The sequence below is a fragment of the Saccostrea cucullata genome, unplaced genomic scaffold, assembly GCF_032062105.1.
Source record: "Saccostrea cucullata isolate Sc308-1 unplaced genomic scaffold, CSIRO_AGI_Scuc_v1 ctg1, whole genome shotgun sequence".
Lineage (NCBI taxonomy): Eukaryota > Metazoa > Mollusca > Bivalvia > Ostreida > Ostreidae > Saccostrea > Saccostrea cuccullata.
In genome coordinates this window covers 199,815-215,129 of record NW_026920581.1, presented here as the reverse complement: position 1 = coordinate 215,129, position 15,315 = coordinate 199,815, and the positions used below count along the sequence as shown (strand labels likewise).

At 34.8% G+C, this 15,315-nt stretch overlaps 1 protein-coding gene across 2 annotated transcripts in view; it reads right to left on the bottom strand.

Moving 5' to 3' along the window:
- Positions 1 to 15,315, bottom strand: part of LOC134252051 (serine-protein kinase ATM-like) — a 294,279-nt gene that overhangs the window by 86,873 nt on the left and 192,091 nt on the right. For both annotated transcript variants that reach the window (XM_062734480.1, XM_062734485.1), the window contains 2 exons: positions 11,454 to 11,661; positions 1,029 to 1,187 (listed from right to left, as the gene is read on the bottom strand). In XM_062734480.1, coding sequence (XP_062590464.1) covers positions 1,029 to 1,187; positions 11,454 to 11,661 — 367 coding nt within the window. The remainder of the gene's footprint in view (positions 1 to 1,028; positions 1,188 to 11,453; positions 11,662 to 15,315) is intronic.

Below are 15,315 nucleotides of genomic sequence, written 5' to 3'. Positions count from 1 at the left end.
TAATGCCCATGAGCAGAAAAAAAAATTTTCAAAGAAATAATTCATTTTCACTATATAATCTTTATAGCCCCGCCCTAGCACTAGAACCCCTGACCCTGGGGCCATGAAATTCACAACTTTGGAAGAGGCAGACTTATTCAACATACATATTATGCACTTGGTTAGCTTATTTAATGCCCATGAACAGAGAAGAAGAATTTCAGAGAATTTATGCATTTTCACTATATAATCTATATAGCCCTTCCCTAGCACTAGATCCCATGACCCTGGGCCCATGAGATTCACAATTTGGAAGAGCCAGTTTGACTGCTTGATGTCCAGGAGTAAAGAAGGAGATTTTTAAAGATTGCACTAATTTTAGTGGTTTTGGCCCCACCCCCAGGGGAGCAGGGACCATGAAATTCACAATTTTTGTTTCCCTTCACCCATAGATGCTATAATGCCAAAATTGGTTGAAATTGGTCCAGCTGTTTCAGAGAAGAAGCTGAAAATGTTCAAACGTTAATGCACAATGCACGGTGATGGATGAAAATGAATAGTAATAGGTCACTTAGGTGACCTAAAAAGTTAAACAAGTATGAAATTGAGAGCTACATTCCTGCTAAAAAGCCATAAATTTAGAAAGAACAGAAACAAAGATGTTTGCAAATGACAAGACATCACAAACACATGATGAAGAAAGATTGGGAAAGTGATGTGTTTTCAGATGAAAGTTTGTTCAAATCTTACTTTACAATGACAGGAAAAATAGGTTGAGTTTGCATGGAGAAGAAAAGCTGAAAATGATGATTCAAAATGCCTACAGTTACTGTGAAACATCCATATATCCAAATTTCATGCTGGGGAGTTTTTGGAGCAAACGGAGTTGGGGTTTTGAAAAAATATGAGGGAAACAATTTCATAAAAGCTGTAATGTTTTAAAGTTTATATCAACATGAGTTGGATCATATAGCAATAATAATTACCCAAGCCTTCATTTTCATATAACATTAAACTGTCATCCTCACACATGAGAAAGTAAACCTTACTTGCTCTAACATCTTCAATATCTTCTTTGTTAAGTGTTTGGCAATGTTTTGTTCTCCTCTGGACCAGAAAAGTTTTGCTTCTTCAGTCAGTTTATCAACTTGCATTTGGAAATCTGAGGCTTCACAAGATTTCAATTTACTGACAACTCCTTCAGCAACCTAAAATGTAAACCTCAACATGAGCAGAGCCTAAAACATACCAGTAGACCTCAACATTAACAGCCACTCAAGTTTATAACTTGACACAAGCAGAGTCTAAAACATAATCCCAAATAAAAGCAAAATCTAGAATATAAACCCCAAGATAGGCAGAGCCTAAGATACGAGGGGTGATCAAAAAGTTCGCGAACTAGTTCAATATTTACAAAACCATAATTCAGATCGGAATGAAATTTGGCACACATAAAGTCATACACATGTTCTATTAATAGCATATGTAATGATTCAGAAATGTTTTGCCCCATGTTTGTGATGTCACAATGTGCAGATGATGTCAATATGAAGAACACTTGTGACAAAAAATGATTGACTGTGTAGAAGTATTTAATAATTTGTATGGAGTTTATGTAGACAAAAGGCTTGCCAGATGTTTTGTCATGAATTGGATTGATTGTTTTAGTGAAGGAAAGGGAAATGTTTAAAATTGATATTTGTTCTGTTGCCCAGTGAAAGCAAGCTGTGGAAGAGATGTGCTATTTGTTTAGCAATTTGATATAAAAGATCGCCAACTTACAGTTAGAAAATCAGTTGAATATCTTAATTAACACTAAGATAATTATTAAATCCCTAAAGTATCATTTACTGTAGACTTAAAACAAGTAATAACAAGCTAATTCAGAGAATTTGTGTCCCCCGCTTAGGGAAAAAGTAAACCATACGCAGTTCGGGAAGGGGGGGGGGTGGCGGATCCCCTTGACTGAATTTGTAGAATTATTAAATGTATACATGTATACATGTATACTGAAGCAAATAAAATATGCCAATATGGATATAAAGGTTTGATTGCTTATTCTTTATTATGTGTATAGAAGATTCTTTTTATATGGAATATTTATCACACTGTAATGATGATTTTATGAGTTTGTACAAGCCAGACCTAATAAATTTTTCTTTTCACATGCATAATACTATCATTTAGTAAAAAAAATGTATTTTTAAAAAAAATGGATCGTTCGGGATGCGAACCTGATGCCTCTTACAAATGAAGAGAGAGACATACCACTAGACCACGGAGCCTCTTTAATCTAGCGAGAATGATATGCAAATATGAAGTCACATAGATGTACATATTAACGTTCGATATTGTCAGAATCTTACACAATGCATGGTGTCTTATTAAAGTTTATAAAACAGTTCTAATATATGTAATAAAAATATTAAGTCCACCAAGAACCTGTTTAATACGTAATGACTCTCCTCATGCCCCTGTGCTAAAAATAGCGACATGTAATACAATAAATACTAATAAAACAAACAGGGCGGGACACTTTGAGAGGGGTGAGAGAGGTCCTAGGGAGTTTTGATATAAAATTACATTGCATAAGCTCAAAATCCTCTTGAAATATCGCCCGGAAATGATAGTGTTTCATACAGACAGAATGTATAAATTTACGACCTTGAACTTTGACCTTTTGACCTCAAAATCAATAGGGGTCTTCATTAGGCCACAGGGAGTTGTTATGTAAAATTTCATTGCAAAAGCTAAACGGGTTTTCGAGATATCGCGCGGAAAGGAAAGTGTTATAACAGAGAGAATTTGCGAATTTATGACCTTGACCTTTGACCTTTTGCCCTCAAAATCAATAGGGGTCTTCTTTAGTCGATAGGGAGTTGCTATGCAAAATTTCATTGCAAAAGCTCAAAGGGTTCTCGAGATATCGTGTGGAAACGAAAGCGTTACGAGACAGAAAGACGGACGGACGGACGGACCCAAATTAATATCCCCCACTTTTCAAGCGGGGGACAAAAAAAGTACTTCGAAAAAAAAAATTGATTGCCCAAGATGCGAACCCGGGCCCTCTCACATGTGAAGCGGGAGACATACCACTAGACCATGGAGCCGCTTTAAACTTGCGAAAATTATATGGAAAGATGAAGTCACATACATGTATATATTCACGTTTGATGTTGTCAAAATTTTACACAATGCATGATATCTAATTTAACCTTTATTAAACAGTTCTAATAGATGTAATAAGAATATAAAGTCCACCGAGAACCTGTTTTATACGTAATAACTCTCCTCATGCCCCTGTGCTAAAAATAGCGACATGTAATACAACAAATACTAATAAAACAAACGGGTCGGGACACTTTGAGAGGGGTGAAAGAGGTCTTAGGGAGTTTTGGTTTAAAATTACATTGCAAAAGCTCAAAATCTTCTTGAAATATCGCCCGGAAATGATGGTGTTTCATACAGACAGAATGTATAAATTTACGACCTTGAACTTTGACCTTTTGACCTCAAAATCAATATGGGTCTTCCTAAGACCACAGGGAGTTGATGTAAAATTTCATTGCAAAAGCTCAAACGGTTCTTAAGATATCGCGCGGAAACGAAAGTGTTATAATATAACAAACAGAATTTGCAAATTTATGACCTTGACCTTTGACCTTTTGACCTCAAAATCTATATGGTTCTTTTTTCATCCATAGGGAGATGCTATGCCAAATTTAATTGCGAAAGCTCAAAGGGTTCTCGAGATATCGTGTGGAAACAAAAGCGTTACAGACAGACAGAAAGACGGACAGCTGGACGGACGGACGGACAGACAGACCCAAATTAATATCCCCCACTTTTCAAGTGGGGAACAAAAAACGGGGCGGGACACTTTCAGTTTGAGAGGGGAGAGACAGGCACTGGGAATTTTTGGTATGAAAATATTTTTGTCCCCCGCTTGAAAAGTGCGGGATATTAATTTGGGTTTGTCCGTCCGTCCGTCTTTCTGTCTGTCTGTAATGCTTTCATTTCCACACGATATCTCGAGAACCCTTTAAGCTTTTGCAATGAAATTTAGCACAGCAAATTCCTATGGACTACAAAAGACCCCTGTTGATTTTGAGGTCAAAAGGTCAAAGGTCAAGGTCATAAATAAGCAAATTCTGTCTGTTATAACACTTTCCTTTCCGCGCGATATCTCGAGAATCCGTTGAGCTTTTGAAATTAAGTTTTACATAACAACTCCCTGTGGCCTAATGAAGACCCCTATTGATTTTGAGGTCAAAAGGTCAAAGTTCAAGGTTGTAAATTTATACATTCTGTCTGTGTGTAATACTATCATTTCTGGGCGATATTTCAAGAAGATTTTGAGCTTATGCAATGTAATTTTATACCAAAACTCCCTAGGACCTCTCTCACCCCTCTCAAAGTGCCCCGCCCCATTTGTTTTATTAGTATTTATAGTATTACATGTCGTATTTTTAGCACAGGTGCATGAGGAGAGTTATTGCATATAAAACAGGTTCTCATCGGACTTTATGTTCTTATTACATCTATTAGAACTGTTAAGTTTAATAAAGGCTAAATAAATCAAACACCATGGATTGTGTAAAATTTTGAGAATACCGAACATGAATACATACATGTATGTGACTTTAGTTCTGCATAGACTTGATTCTATATGAAGCGATTCCATGGTCTAGTGGTATGTCTCTCGATTCACATGTGAGAGGTCCCGGGATTGAATCTCGGTTGATCCTTTTTTTTTCTTTTTTTTTTTAAAATACTTTTCTTTTTTTTTTTTTTTACTAAATGATAGTATTCAGCAAGTGAAATGAAAAATTTATGAGGTTATAAAATCATCATTACAGTGTGATAAATATTCCATATTAAAATATTCTTCTATACACATAATAAAGAATAAGCAATCAAATCCTTATATGCATATTGACATACATGTATTTTATTTGCTTAAATATACATGTATACATTTAATAATTCTACAAATTCAGTCAGGGGGATCCAACTTTTTCCCTAAGTGGGGGACACGAATTCTCTGAATTAGCTTGTTGGTATAAAAATATGTTCATTGCAAAAGCTCGAAATCTTCTTGAAATATTGTCCGAAAATGATAGTGTTACACAACAAGAGGCCCAAGGGCCTTGAATCGCTCTTCTGATAAATTATACAATCTATCCTAAGACCTAAGATGCAACAACTGACAAAGTTTGATGATTCTTAGCCAGTTAGGGCTGAAGATATTTAAATGTAACAATAAAATACTATAAGTAGGTCATGGTGACCTATTTTTGATTGAAATTTTCTGAGGACACATGATGCATTAATTGACAAAGTTTGATGATTCTATGCCAATAAGTACTTGAGATATTCAAAAGTGGGTCACAGTGACCTACTTATTGGTCAACATACTCAGAAAACACAAGGCGCATCAACTGATAAAGTTCGACAATTCTAAGCCAATAAGTACTCTAGAATACTTAAATATAGCCATTAATGTCACAAGAAGGTCACCGTGACCTATTTTTTGATCATCATTCTCTGAGAACCCAAAATGCATCAAATAACAAAGTTTGATGATTCTAAACCAATAAGTATCCGAAATACCTAAATATAGCCATAAAATGTCAAAAATAGGTCACCTTGACCTACTTTTTGGTCGACATTCTCCGAAAACCCAAGATGCATCTACTGACAAAGTTTGATGATTCTAAGCCAATCGGTAACTTAGATATTCAAAAGTAGGTCACCATGACCTACTTTTTGGACAACATGCTCTGAAAACCTAAGATGCATCAAATAACAAAGTTTGATGATTCTAAACCAAATAGTACCTGAGATATATAAAACTATCCATAAAATGTCAAAAGTAGGTCACTGTGACCTACTTTTTGGTTGGAATTCTCTGAAAACCCAAGATGCATCTACTGACAAAGTTTGATGATTCTAAGCCAATAAGTACCTGAGATATTTAAATATAGCCATAAAATGTCAAAAGTAGGTCATCGTGACCTACTTTTTAATCGTTAATCTCCAAAAACCCAAGATGCATCAACTGACAAATTTTGATGATTCTAAGCCAATTAGTACCCGAGATACTTAAATCTAGCCATAAAATGTCGAAAGTAGGTCACAGTGACCTACTTTTTGGTTGACATTTTCTGAAGACCAAAGATGCATCAACTGACAAAATTTGATGATCATAGGTCTAATAGTATTCAAAATTTGCCTTTTAAACAATTTGAAAACAAATGCCTGCAAAGTTCAAAAAGTAGGTCACAGTGACCTACTTTTTAATAAATATGTTTTAAGGCCCAGGGATGCATCAACTTACAAGATTTGGTGATTCTAAACCTCTCGGTGTCTGAAATAATGGGATTAAATGTTTTAGAAAAGATTAGCCATAAAATTCAAAAAGTAGGTCACAATGACCTACTTTTAAGTTGATGTTGTTTGTGGACCCAAGATGCACCAACTGACAAAGTTTTATGATCATAGGCCTTAAAGTGTCCAAAATATGCCTCCAAATCAATTTGAAAACAAAAGCCCGTAAAATTAAAAAAGTAGGTCACCGTGGACCTACTTTTGTATTAACATGATGTCAAGTTCTGAGATGCATCAACTTACAAGATTTGATGATCCTAGTCTTTATAGTAAGCAAAATATACACGTTTTTAATAAGTGTAAATTTTGGTCAACTTTGAACTGACCTTGAGACGATGCCCAGGGTCAAACCCAGGGTCATGCCTTGAACAATTTTTAATTTTCAACATATCCTAACCCTTGTATGTAAGTTTGGTGAAAATCTGCCCGGTGGTTCTGGAGAAGAAGATTTTTTAGCAACCAGTACTTTTGGTTTTATTTTCGTGATTATCTCCCCTTGTTTTAGGGTCCCAGCCCTAGTTTTAGTATAAATGGTAGCCCTTGGCCCAAGGATACCCTGTGACAAATTTGACAATAATTGGCCAAGGGGTTCTTGAGTTATGGCCAATTTTCTAAAAAGTTACCGCACACCGCACGACGCACACCGCACAGATGGCCATAGCATTAGCTCTTTGAGCCTTTGGCTCAGAAGAGCTAAAAACAGAATGTATAAATTAACGACCTTGAACTTTGACCTTTTGACCTAAAAATCAATAGGGGTCTTCCATGGGCCACAGAGAGTTGTTATGTAAAACTTAATTTCGAAAGCTCAACAGATTCTCGAGATATCGCGCGGAAACAAAAGTGTTATAACAGACAGAATTTGCAAATTTATGACCTTGATCTTTGACCTTTTGACCTCAAAATCAATAGGGGTCTTCTCTAGTCCATAGGAAGATGCTATGCCAAATTTAATTGCGAAAGCTCAAAGGGTTCTCGAGATATCGTGTGGAAACAAAAGTGTTACAGACAGACAGAAAGACAGACGGACGGACGGACAAACCCAAATTAATATCCCCCACTTTTCAAGCGGGGGACAAAAAGAAGGCACCCCTACTATATTCACATTGAATAAACGACCCTCCAAAGACAGAGGATTTGAGTTTTGATGGTCACCATGCTCATTCTGGAAAAGGATATCAACTAGAGCAAAGCTCTTTGCAACAAGTAGGTCTTCCGTCCTGTTTGACCGGAAGTAACTTTTATTTGAAAAAAAAGAGAAATGACATCTCTAATGATTTAAATCTTACAAATCTATGTTGAAAATTGCAAAAGTAAGCCATTTTTTGCTACTTCCTGTTTGACCGGAAGTGACGTCGACAGACGGAAAATAAAGTTTTATGCTTCCAGTGACAAATATTTCCCCAAAACATGTCAAAAATGGCAAAAATATGCAGTTTGGGACTACTGCCAGTTCGGCCGGAAGTGACGTCACAGGACGTATTTTGATGACATCAGTAGATTTTACCAGAGATTTTCAACAACTTTGCTTTTTTGATGTATAACAAATTCTCAATATCTTTTGAGATATCTGGAAAAAAATTTTGGCCCCTCTAGATCCCTTAATTTAGGGGTCAGTCCTTTTTCCGAGATAACATTTGAAAGATCTTCTAATTCTGCACAAAATGTTCTATTTATTTTAACAAAATATTTTTAGTTTAGAAGATAAAAGACAAAATATGAGTAATTTTTTGCTCTTTTAAGCGTTCTAATTTTTGACCCCTATATGGAGCCATTTTGATTAGAGAAATCGAAAAACAAAAACCAATGTGCACAACTTCAATTCTTCTATTATCTAAAATCAGTAGAATTTCTGCTCCAGCTTTAGCCGTCTCTGAGCCTTTGTCTGGAAACGAAAGCCTATAAATTTTCGTTTAAAGGGAAATAACTCAAAAGCGGAAGTGACTTTTTGAAATTTTAGACAGCATTCTGATAGAGTTTTGTAACTTCTAGTATCTCTGAAAATTTGAGCGAAATCAATTGAGAAATGAATGAGATATGAGGCTTCAAAGTTGGCGTCTAGGAAGTAGAAGAAAAAAAAAAAAAGAATAATAATCTTTACCAACAGAATCAGTAGGAGGTCTTCCGTTGGAAATGGAAGACCTTAATTAGCCATTATCCACCCATACTATTGCCAAGATTTGGCCATTTCTGAAAAATGGACTGTTTTTGTTATAAATAATAACTTGCATGGTAAGAAATATCAGAGTCTGAAAAAACTTGAAGCTTCTGTGGCAGAACGGTACAGTGCATTTCATGTGACCGCCTATATCACGTGATCAGTGCATGGGCAGAACAGCTGCAGATGCATGTTAAAATCGGAGAGGACTACTTTGAAAAAATTTCAACATTGAAAACTTATATCATTTTTTTTCAAAGTTATTCAATTAGTTCACAAACTTTTTGATCACCCATTGTATAATCCCCAACATGAGCAGACCATAAAATATAAATCTCAACATATAAAGCAGAGACTAAAATATAAATGTCAACATGAGCAGAGCCTACAATACAAAACAAAAATAAAGACCATGCAGAATGTAACCTAAAATTTAAATCTCTGACAATAACAGTAACCAAGAGTATAAACTTCTACATCTATACATGTACAAGAGGCCCATGGGCCTTATAGGTCACCTGAGCATCATGTAACAACTTTCCAGCGATTGAATTTAGTTCCTGTTTGAAACCAGAGGCCATGACATTCATAAGTTTGAAATAGGCACCATTCCTCATCATTACTATACACTTTGCATACTTAGTTTGGTTACTTTATACCCATAGGCAGAGTGCGAGAACACAAAACTAGAGGCACATGGGCAACATTGATCACCTGAGCACAAGGGCTAGGAAAAAGCACAAATCAGTTCACTATTAAACCAGAAGTCTCTGTCGAGACTGAAGCTCTACTGGTTTGTTCTTATAGCAATGGAAGGGAAAAGTTCTTAAGCAGTTGGGAATTGAAACTTTACCACAGCAATAAAAAGAATAATGATCCTTGATTAATCTCCTTATGTTCTTAGTATAGTCTACTTGCATGCCACATTATATTATAATCAGATTTAAACTGCAGGAGGAGTAGCATTTTGAGAGTTTTTAACAGAAATTTCTATTTTTAGTTACCATGGCAACATCTTTTATTGAAATCAAAAACCGATATATAGAATTATGTATCTTAGCGTAGTCTACTTGTGTGCCAAGTTATATTGAAATCAGACCAAAACTGTAGGAGGAGTAGCATTTTTAAAGAATTTCACAGAAATTTCTATTTTTAGTGACAACGGCAACACCGTTCATCGAAATCAAAAACTGATATACAGAATTATGTATCTTAGAGTAGTCTACTTGTGTGCCAAGTTATATTGAAATCAGACCAAAACTGTAGGAGAAGTAGCATTTTGAAAGAATTTCACAGAAATTTCTATTTTTAGCAACAACGGCAACATCGTTCATTGAAATCAAAAATCGATACACAGAATTATGTATCTTAGTGTGGTCTACTTGTGTGCTAAGTTATATTGAAATCAGACCAAAAATGTAGAAGGAGTAGTATTTTGAAAGAATTTCACAGAAATTTCTATTTTTAGTAACCACGGTGTTATGGGTCAGAATTACCCTAAATGCCAGCAAAGATCAATAACACAATTTAAACTTAACAATAATTTATTTACAGTAATATAAGTATATGAAACATAAAGTACAAACTTAGCAAGAATCTAAAAATACATACATCAGAGTGTCCGTTGCTGCACACAATGTCCCAGTGAAAATATATCCCATTTATATCTCAATAGTGCTTATACGACAAAGTATTCACAATTCTTCTATTTGCATCGAATTGACAGGGTATTTATACAGTATTATAAATCTAGAATATTCTAGAAAATGTTAAAACATGATATTACTGGAACAATCTGGACATACACAAAATTTAAGAATGTTCTAGATAAAATGACCAAACATGTTGACCACTCTGGAATGTTCAAGAAACTTAATGTTACTAATTATATACATAATAAAACAATACACATCTCACAACAACGGCAACACCGTTCATGGAAATCAAAAACCGATATACAGAATTATTTATCTTTGTGTAGTCTACTTATGTGCCAAGTTATATTGAAATCAAACCAAAACTGTAGGAGGAGTAGCATTTTGAAAGAATTTCACAGAAATTTCTATTTTTAGTAACAACGGCAACACCGTTCATCGAAATCAAAAATCGATATACAGAATTATGTATCTTAGTATGGTCTACTTGTGTGCCAAGTTATATTGAAATCAGACCAAAACTGTAGGAGGAGTAGCATTTTGAAAGAATTTCACAGAAATTTCTATTTTTAGAAACCACGGCAACACCGTTCATCGAAATCAAAAACCGATACATAGAATTATGTATCTTAGTATGGTCTACTTGTGTGCCAAGTTATATTGAAATCAGACCAAAACTGTAGGAGGAGTAGCATTTTGAAAGAATTTCACAGAAATTTCTATTTTTAGTAAACCACGGCAACACCGTTCATCGAAATCAAAAACCAATACATAGAACTATGTATCTTAGTGTAGTCTACTTGTGTGCCAAGTTATATTGAAATCAGGCCAAAACTGTAGGAGGAGTAGCATTTTGAAAGATTGTTTACAGACAGACAGACAGACAGACGGACAGACAGCCAGACAGACAGACAAACGGACGGACGACGGACGCATTACTATCGCATAAGCTCTTCTGGTCTCTGACCAGTAGAGCTAAAAATTTGCTTGGGGGAGATTTAAATTTTATACTAATTGAGGATGCATCCATATCAAGTTTTGGCCCTTAATATTGACAATTTAGAATCTCCTTTGCCCAGGGATGCTTTGTATCAATCTTGTTTAAAATTACCTGAGTGATTCATGAAAAAAATTGAAAATGTGAAAAGTTTACAAAGGGACAGACAGCTAGACAGACATATAAACAGCTACACAGACACATGGATGATGGACAATGGGTGATCAGAAAAGCTCGAGCTTTCACCTCAGGTGAGCTAAATAAGACAACATACAAGGTATCTCCTATTCTGTATTGCAAGTCTTGTTAGGCATAGTAATTCCTTCTGCATGCAGACTTGTACTGCATCTGTTTGGATGGGTAGCACCTGGAGTACCGAGAGTCTGGTGGTGTGGATAGGTTCTATGTATTCAAACTCATTAAAGGAGGGCCTCTCTTGTGTCCACTTTGTCAGCATATCCTCAAGTGGTTTGGATTCTTGCCTGTAAATACAACAATAGACCAATGGCTCTTTACAATCTTCAGAGATTTGTTAACAGATTAAATACCTCAGACTATAACTAACGCTCCCCACCTGGGACTGGACACCTATTCTCCATTAATCTGTCCAATTAACAAAAGAAAAGATGTCTGGGAGCCAATGCTCATTAGCAATGCCCCACTTTATCATGTTTATAATACAAGTTCAGTTAGGGACAGATGTACGGATAAACAGGAAGTTGATATCTGATTTGAACAAAAATGAATCCAACTATATAGCAAGTCTCAGCAAAGAATGTGCTAAAATTTCAAGCATCTGCAATGAGTAGTTGCTGAGAAAACAGCTACAAAAATTTATTTTTGGTATGGACAGACACACGGATAAACAGGAACTTGACATTGGATTTTAACAAAATTGTATCCTACCATATGGTATGCCTTAATTAGCAAAGAATATATGCTGAAATTTTTAGCATCCGTGATTAGTAGTTGCTGAGAAAACTGAGACAAAAATTTGTTGTGTTTGATATATACAGATGCACAGATAAACAAGTAGTTGACATCAGATTTGAACAAAAATGGATCCCACCATATGGCTAGCCTCAGCAAAGTATGTGCTAAAATTTCAAGCATCTGCAATGAGTAGCTGCTGAGAAAACTGCAACAAAAATTTGTTCTGTATGGTACAGACAGATAGAGGCAGTGTACGAAATTCCCGTCCGCCCGCACGCCCGAGACGTACTAAATCGGGAGCGGACGTATAAATTTTACTGTGCATCAGCCCGCTTGGATGCACTAATTTTACCCTATTCCCTGCATATTTTGCAGATAAATGGTTTGAGAAGGTAAAGATCAAATTTTTCAATATACATGCAAGCCATAATTCCCCACAGACAACAAAAAATAAACAAAATAAAATCAATAAATCTGTAAAGATATGAAGAACACCACAATCATCTTTTAATCTGAATTTCCTCTGTTTTCATGCATGAAACGATATCTTCGACTTTTCGCTGGTGTATAGTGCATTTTTAAAAAAACTTACAGGATCAGACAGATATACAACGTATTCACACGTGTTAACTTAAAAGAATCAATTGGTATTAATATTTGAATAATGATCATATGTCGTATATTAGACAAATTAAGCTAGTGTACTAAATAACATGAACTTTCACCCAAGGTAACATGGTGAGCTTTTATTCATTGTTTGTTATAACTAACTGTTGTTTTTAATTAAATTAAGAATAAACTTACGTTAGATTAAATCATGTAGCAATATTTTTACCCTTTTAATAATTTTATTAAAAAAAATAATTGAATATAGAAATAACACATTCATTTTTTTTTAAAATATAAGTTTAATGGCAAATAAAACTTTAAATTATGAGTGTTAAAAATTGCTCTTACGTACTGAAATTATAATTGTTCTTTCTTTTTAATTAAAATAAAGCAGACTCATTTCATCATTAGTGTTTGTTTATATACCTAGTATATATAAACGTTGATATTAAATATCATTTTTATAAATGTAAAAAAAAAATGAAAAAAAAAAAACGACAATGACTTTTTTTCCTAAATCCATATTGAAAGTGAACAATTAATGAAATTTTAAGTATTAAGTCTTAGAATTTACTGTGTACCAAATTCCAGTGGATGTGAAAAAAAAATATACAAGTTTGAGTGTGCGTATCCTGAAGTTCATAAATTGAATTTTAGTATGCGGGCTTGCTGATTTTCAGCAGGGCTGACAGATTTTTTGAGTAGTCAGCCCTGCTGGTCCACCTGAATTTTTTCCGAGTTTCGTACACTGATAAAGGCACCTTTTTTCATCATAAATATATATACTTAGATCATTGGCATAATACCCAGGTGCAAAGAAAAAGATTTTCAAAGAATTAAAGTATTTTCACTATATAATCAAAAGACCGCACTTACACAAAATGGGTAAACCCCTGATACAGGGGCCATAAAATTTACAAATCAGGTTGAGGCACTCTTGCTCATTATAACCATATACTAATTTAGTTTATTTGATATCCAGGAGCAGAGAGGAAGATTTTCAAAGAGTTAATGTTTTTTTCACTATATAATCAAAAGAGACCCGCCCTAACACAGAACCCCTCACACTGGAGCCATAAAATTCACAATTTTGAAAGAGGCACTCTAACTCATTATAACCATGTACTTAGTTAGTTTATTTAATCCCCTTCCTTGCAGTAACGCATTTTAACGCATATACAATTCCCTATTTCTAACGCAATATCACGCTTATACCATTTCCCCGCAATCACACATTTTCACGCACTTAAAAAAGTCCATTTAATATTCAATTTATTATCAGATTCCTTCTATTTTATACTTGCTTAAATCTCATAAAATAAGAAAAGTTATTTTCTTAATAAAATGTTACATCATGATATTATTTACGCTAAACTTTAGAGAAACTTGTACCACGCTATAAAGTGCTTGCGGGGAAATGGTAACATAATATTTCTATGATATATGACTAAAGTATATGTTGCATAACAATTCAGTAAGTTGTAAAGAGTTAATACCCAGGAGCAGAGAAGAAGATTTTCAAAAGAATAAATGCATTTTCACTATATAATCAAAAGAGCCCCGCCCTAACATCAGAACCCCTAACCCTGGGCCCATAAAATTCACAATTTTGGAAGAGGCACTCTTACTCATCATAACTATGTACTTAGTTAGTTTATTTAATACCCAGGACAGAGAAGATTTTCAAAGAATTAATGCATTTTCACTATATAATCTATAGAGCCCCGCCCTTATATCAGAACCCCTGACCCCGGGGCCATGAATTTTACAATTTGTGTAGAGGATGCAATGCTCATTACATTCATACCAACAGCTTGACTGCTTGATGTCAAGGAGTAGAGAAGAAGATTTTTACAGATTTCATTAATCTTCGTGGTTTTGGCCCCACCCCTCAGGCCCCAGGGGGGCGGGGACCATAAAATTCACAATTAATGTTCCCCTTCACCCATAGATGCAGTATACCAAAATTGGTTGAAATTGGTTCAGTGGTTTCAGAGAAGAAGCTGAAAATGTTCAAATGTTAACAAACGATGCACGACACACAACACATGACGACAGACGAAAAAGGATAACAATAGGTCACCTGAGTGACACAGGTGACCTAAAAACACTGACGTATATGCAAAAATTTCTTTTTTAAGAATGAATTTTAACAAAATCAGGTTCAAATTTATATATTTTTTGTATTTTTCCAGACTAACCGCTTACAGATTTTTTAACCAATTGCCATCGTTCCGACTGAGTAATCGGCTACAAATTACCAGCTGCCCTAATATTTACGAATGGAAAAAAAAAGAATATTTCTAATCTAGATTCCGATAACTTAGGGTTATAATTTGCTTTAATACATTTTTAAAAATCTGTAAAAAATGAGTTGGTACAGTAGTAATATTTTGCTGATTGTAAACCGCTGTTGTTGCATCACGGTCAGCAGTGCCAGCTCTGCTAGATCTACACTATAATTATATACAGAAAGTCTCGTCTGTGAATCAGAAGGATCATTATTTTCAGTAAAAATTTAAATTAATGATCATTTTATATTATGCCCTAGCTATAAGAGGACTGATTATTGAGATACTTATGAAATTGTAATT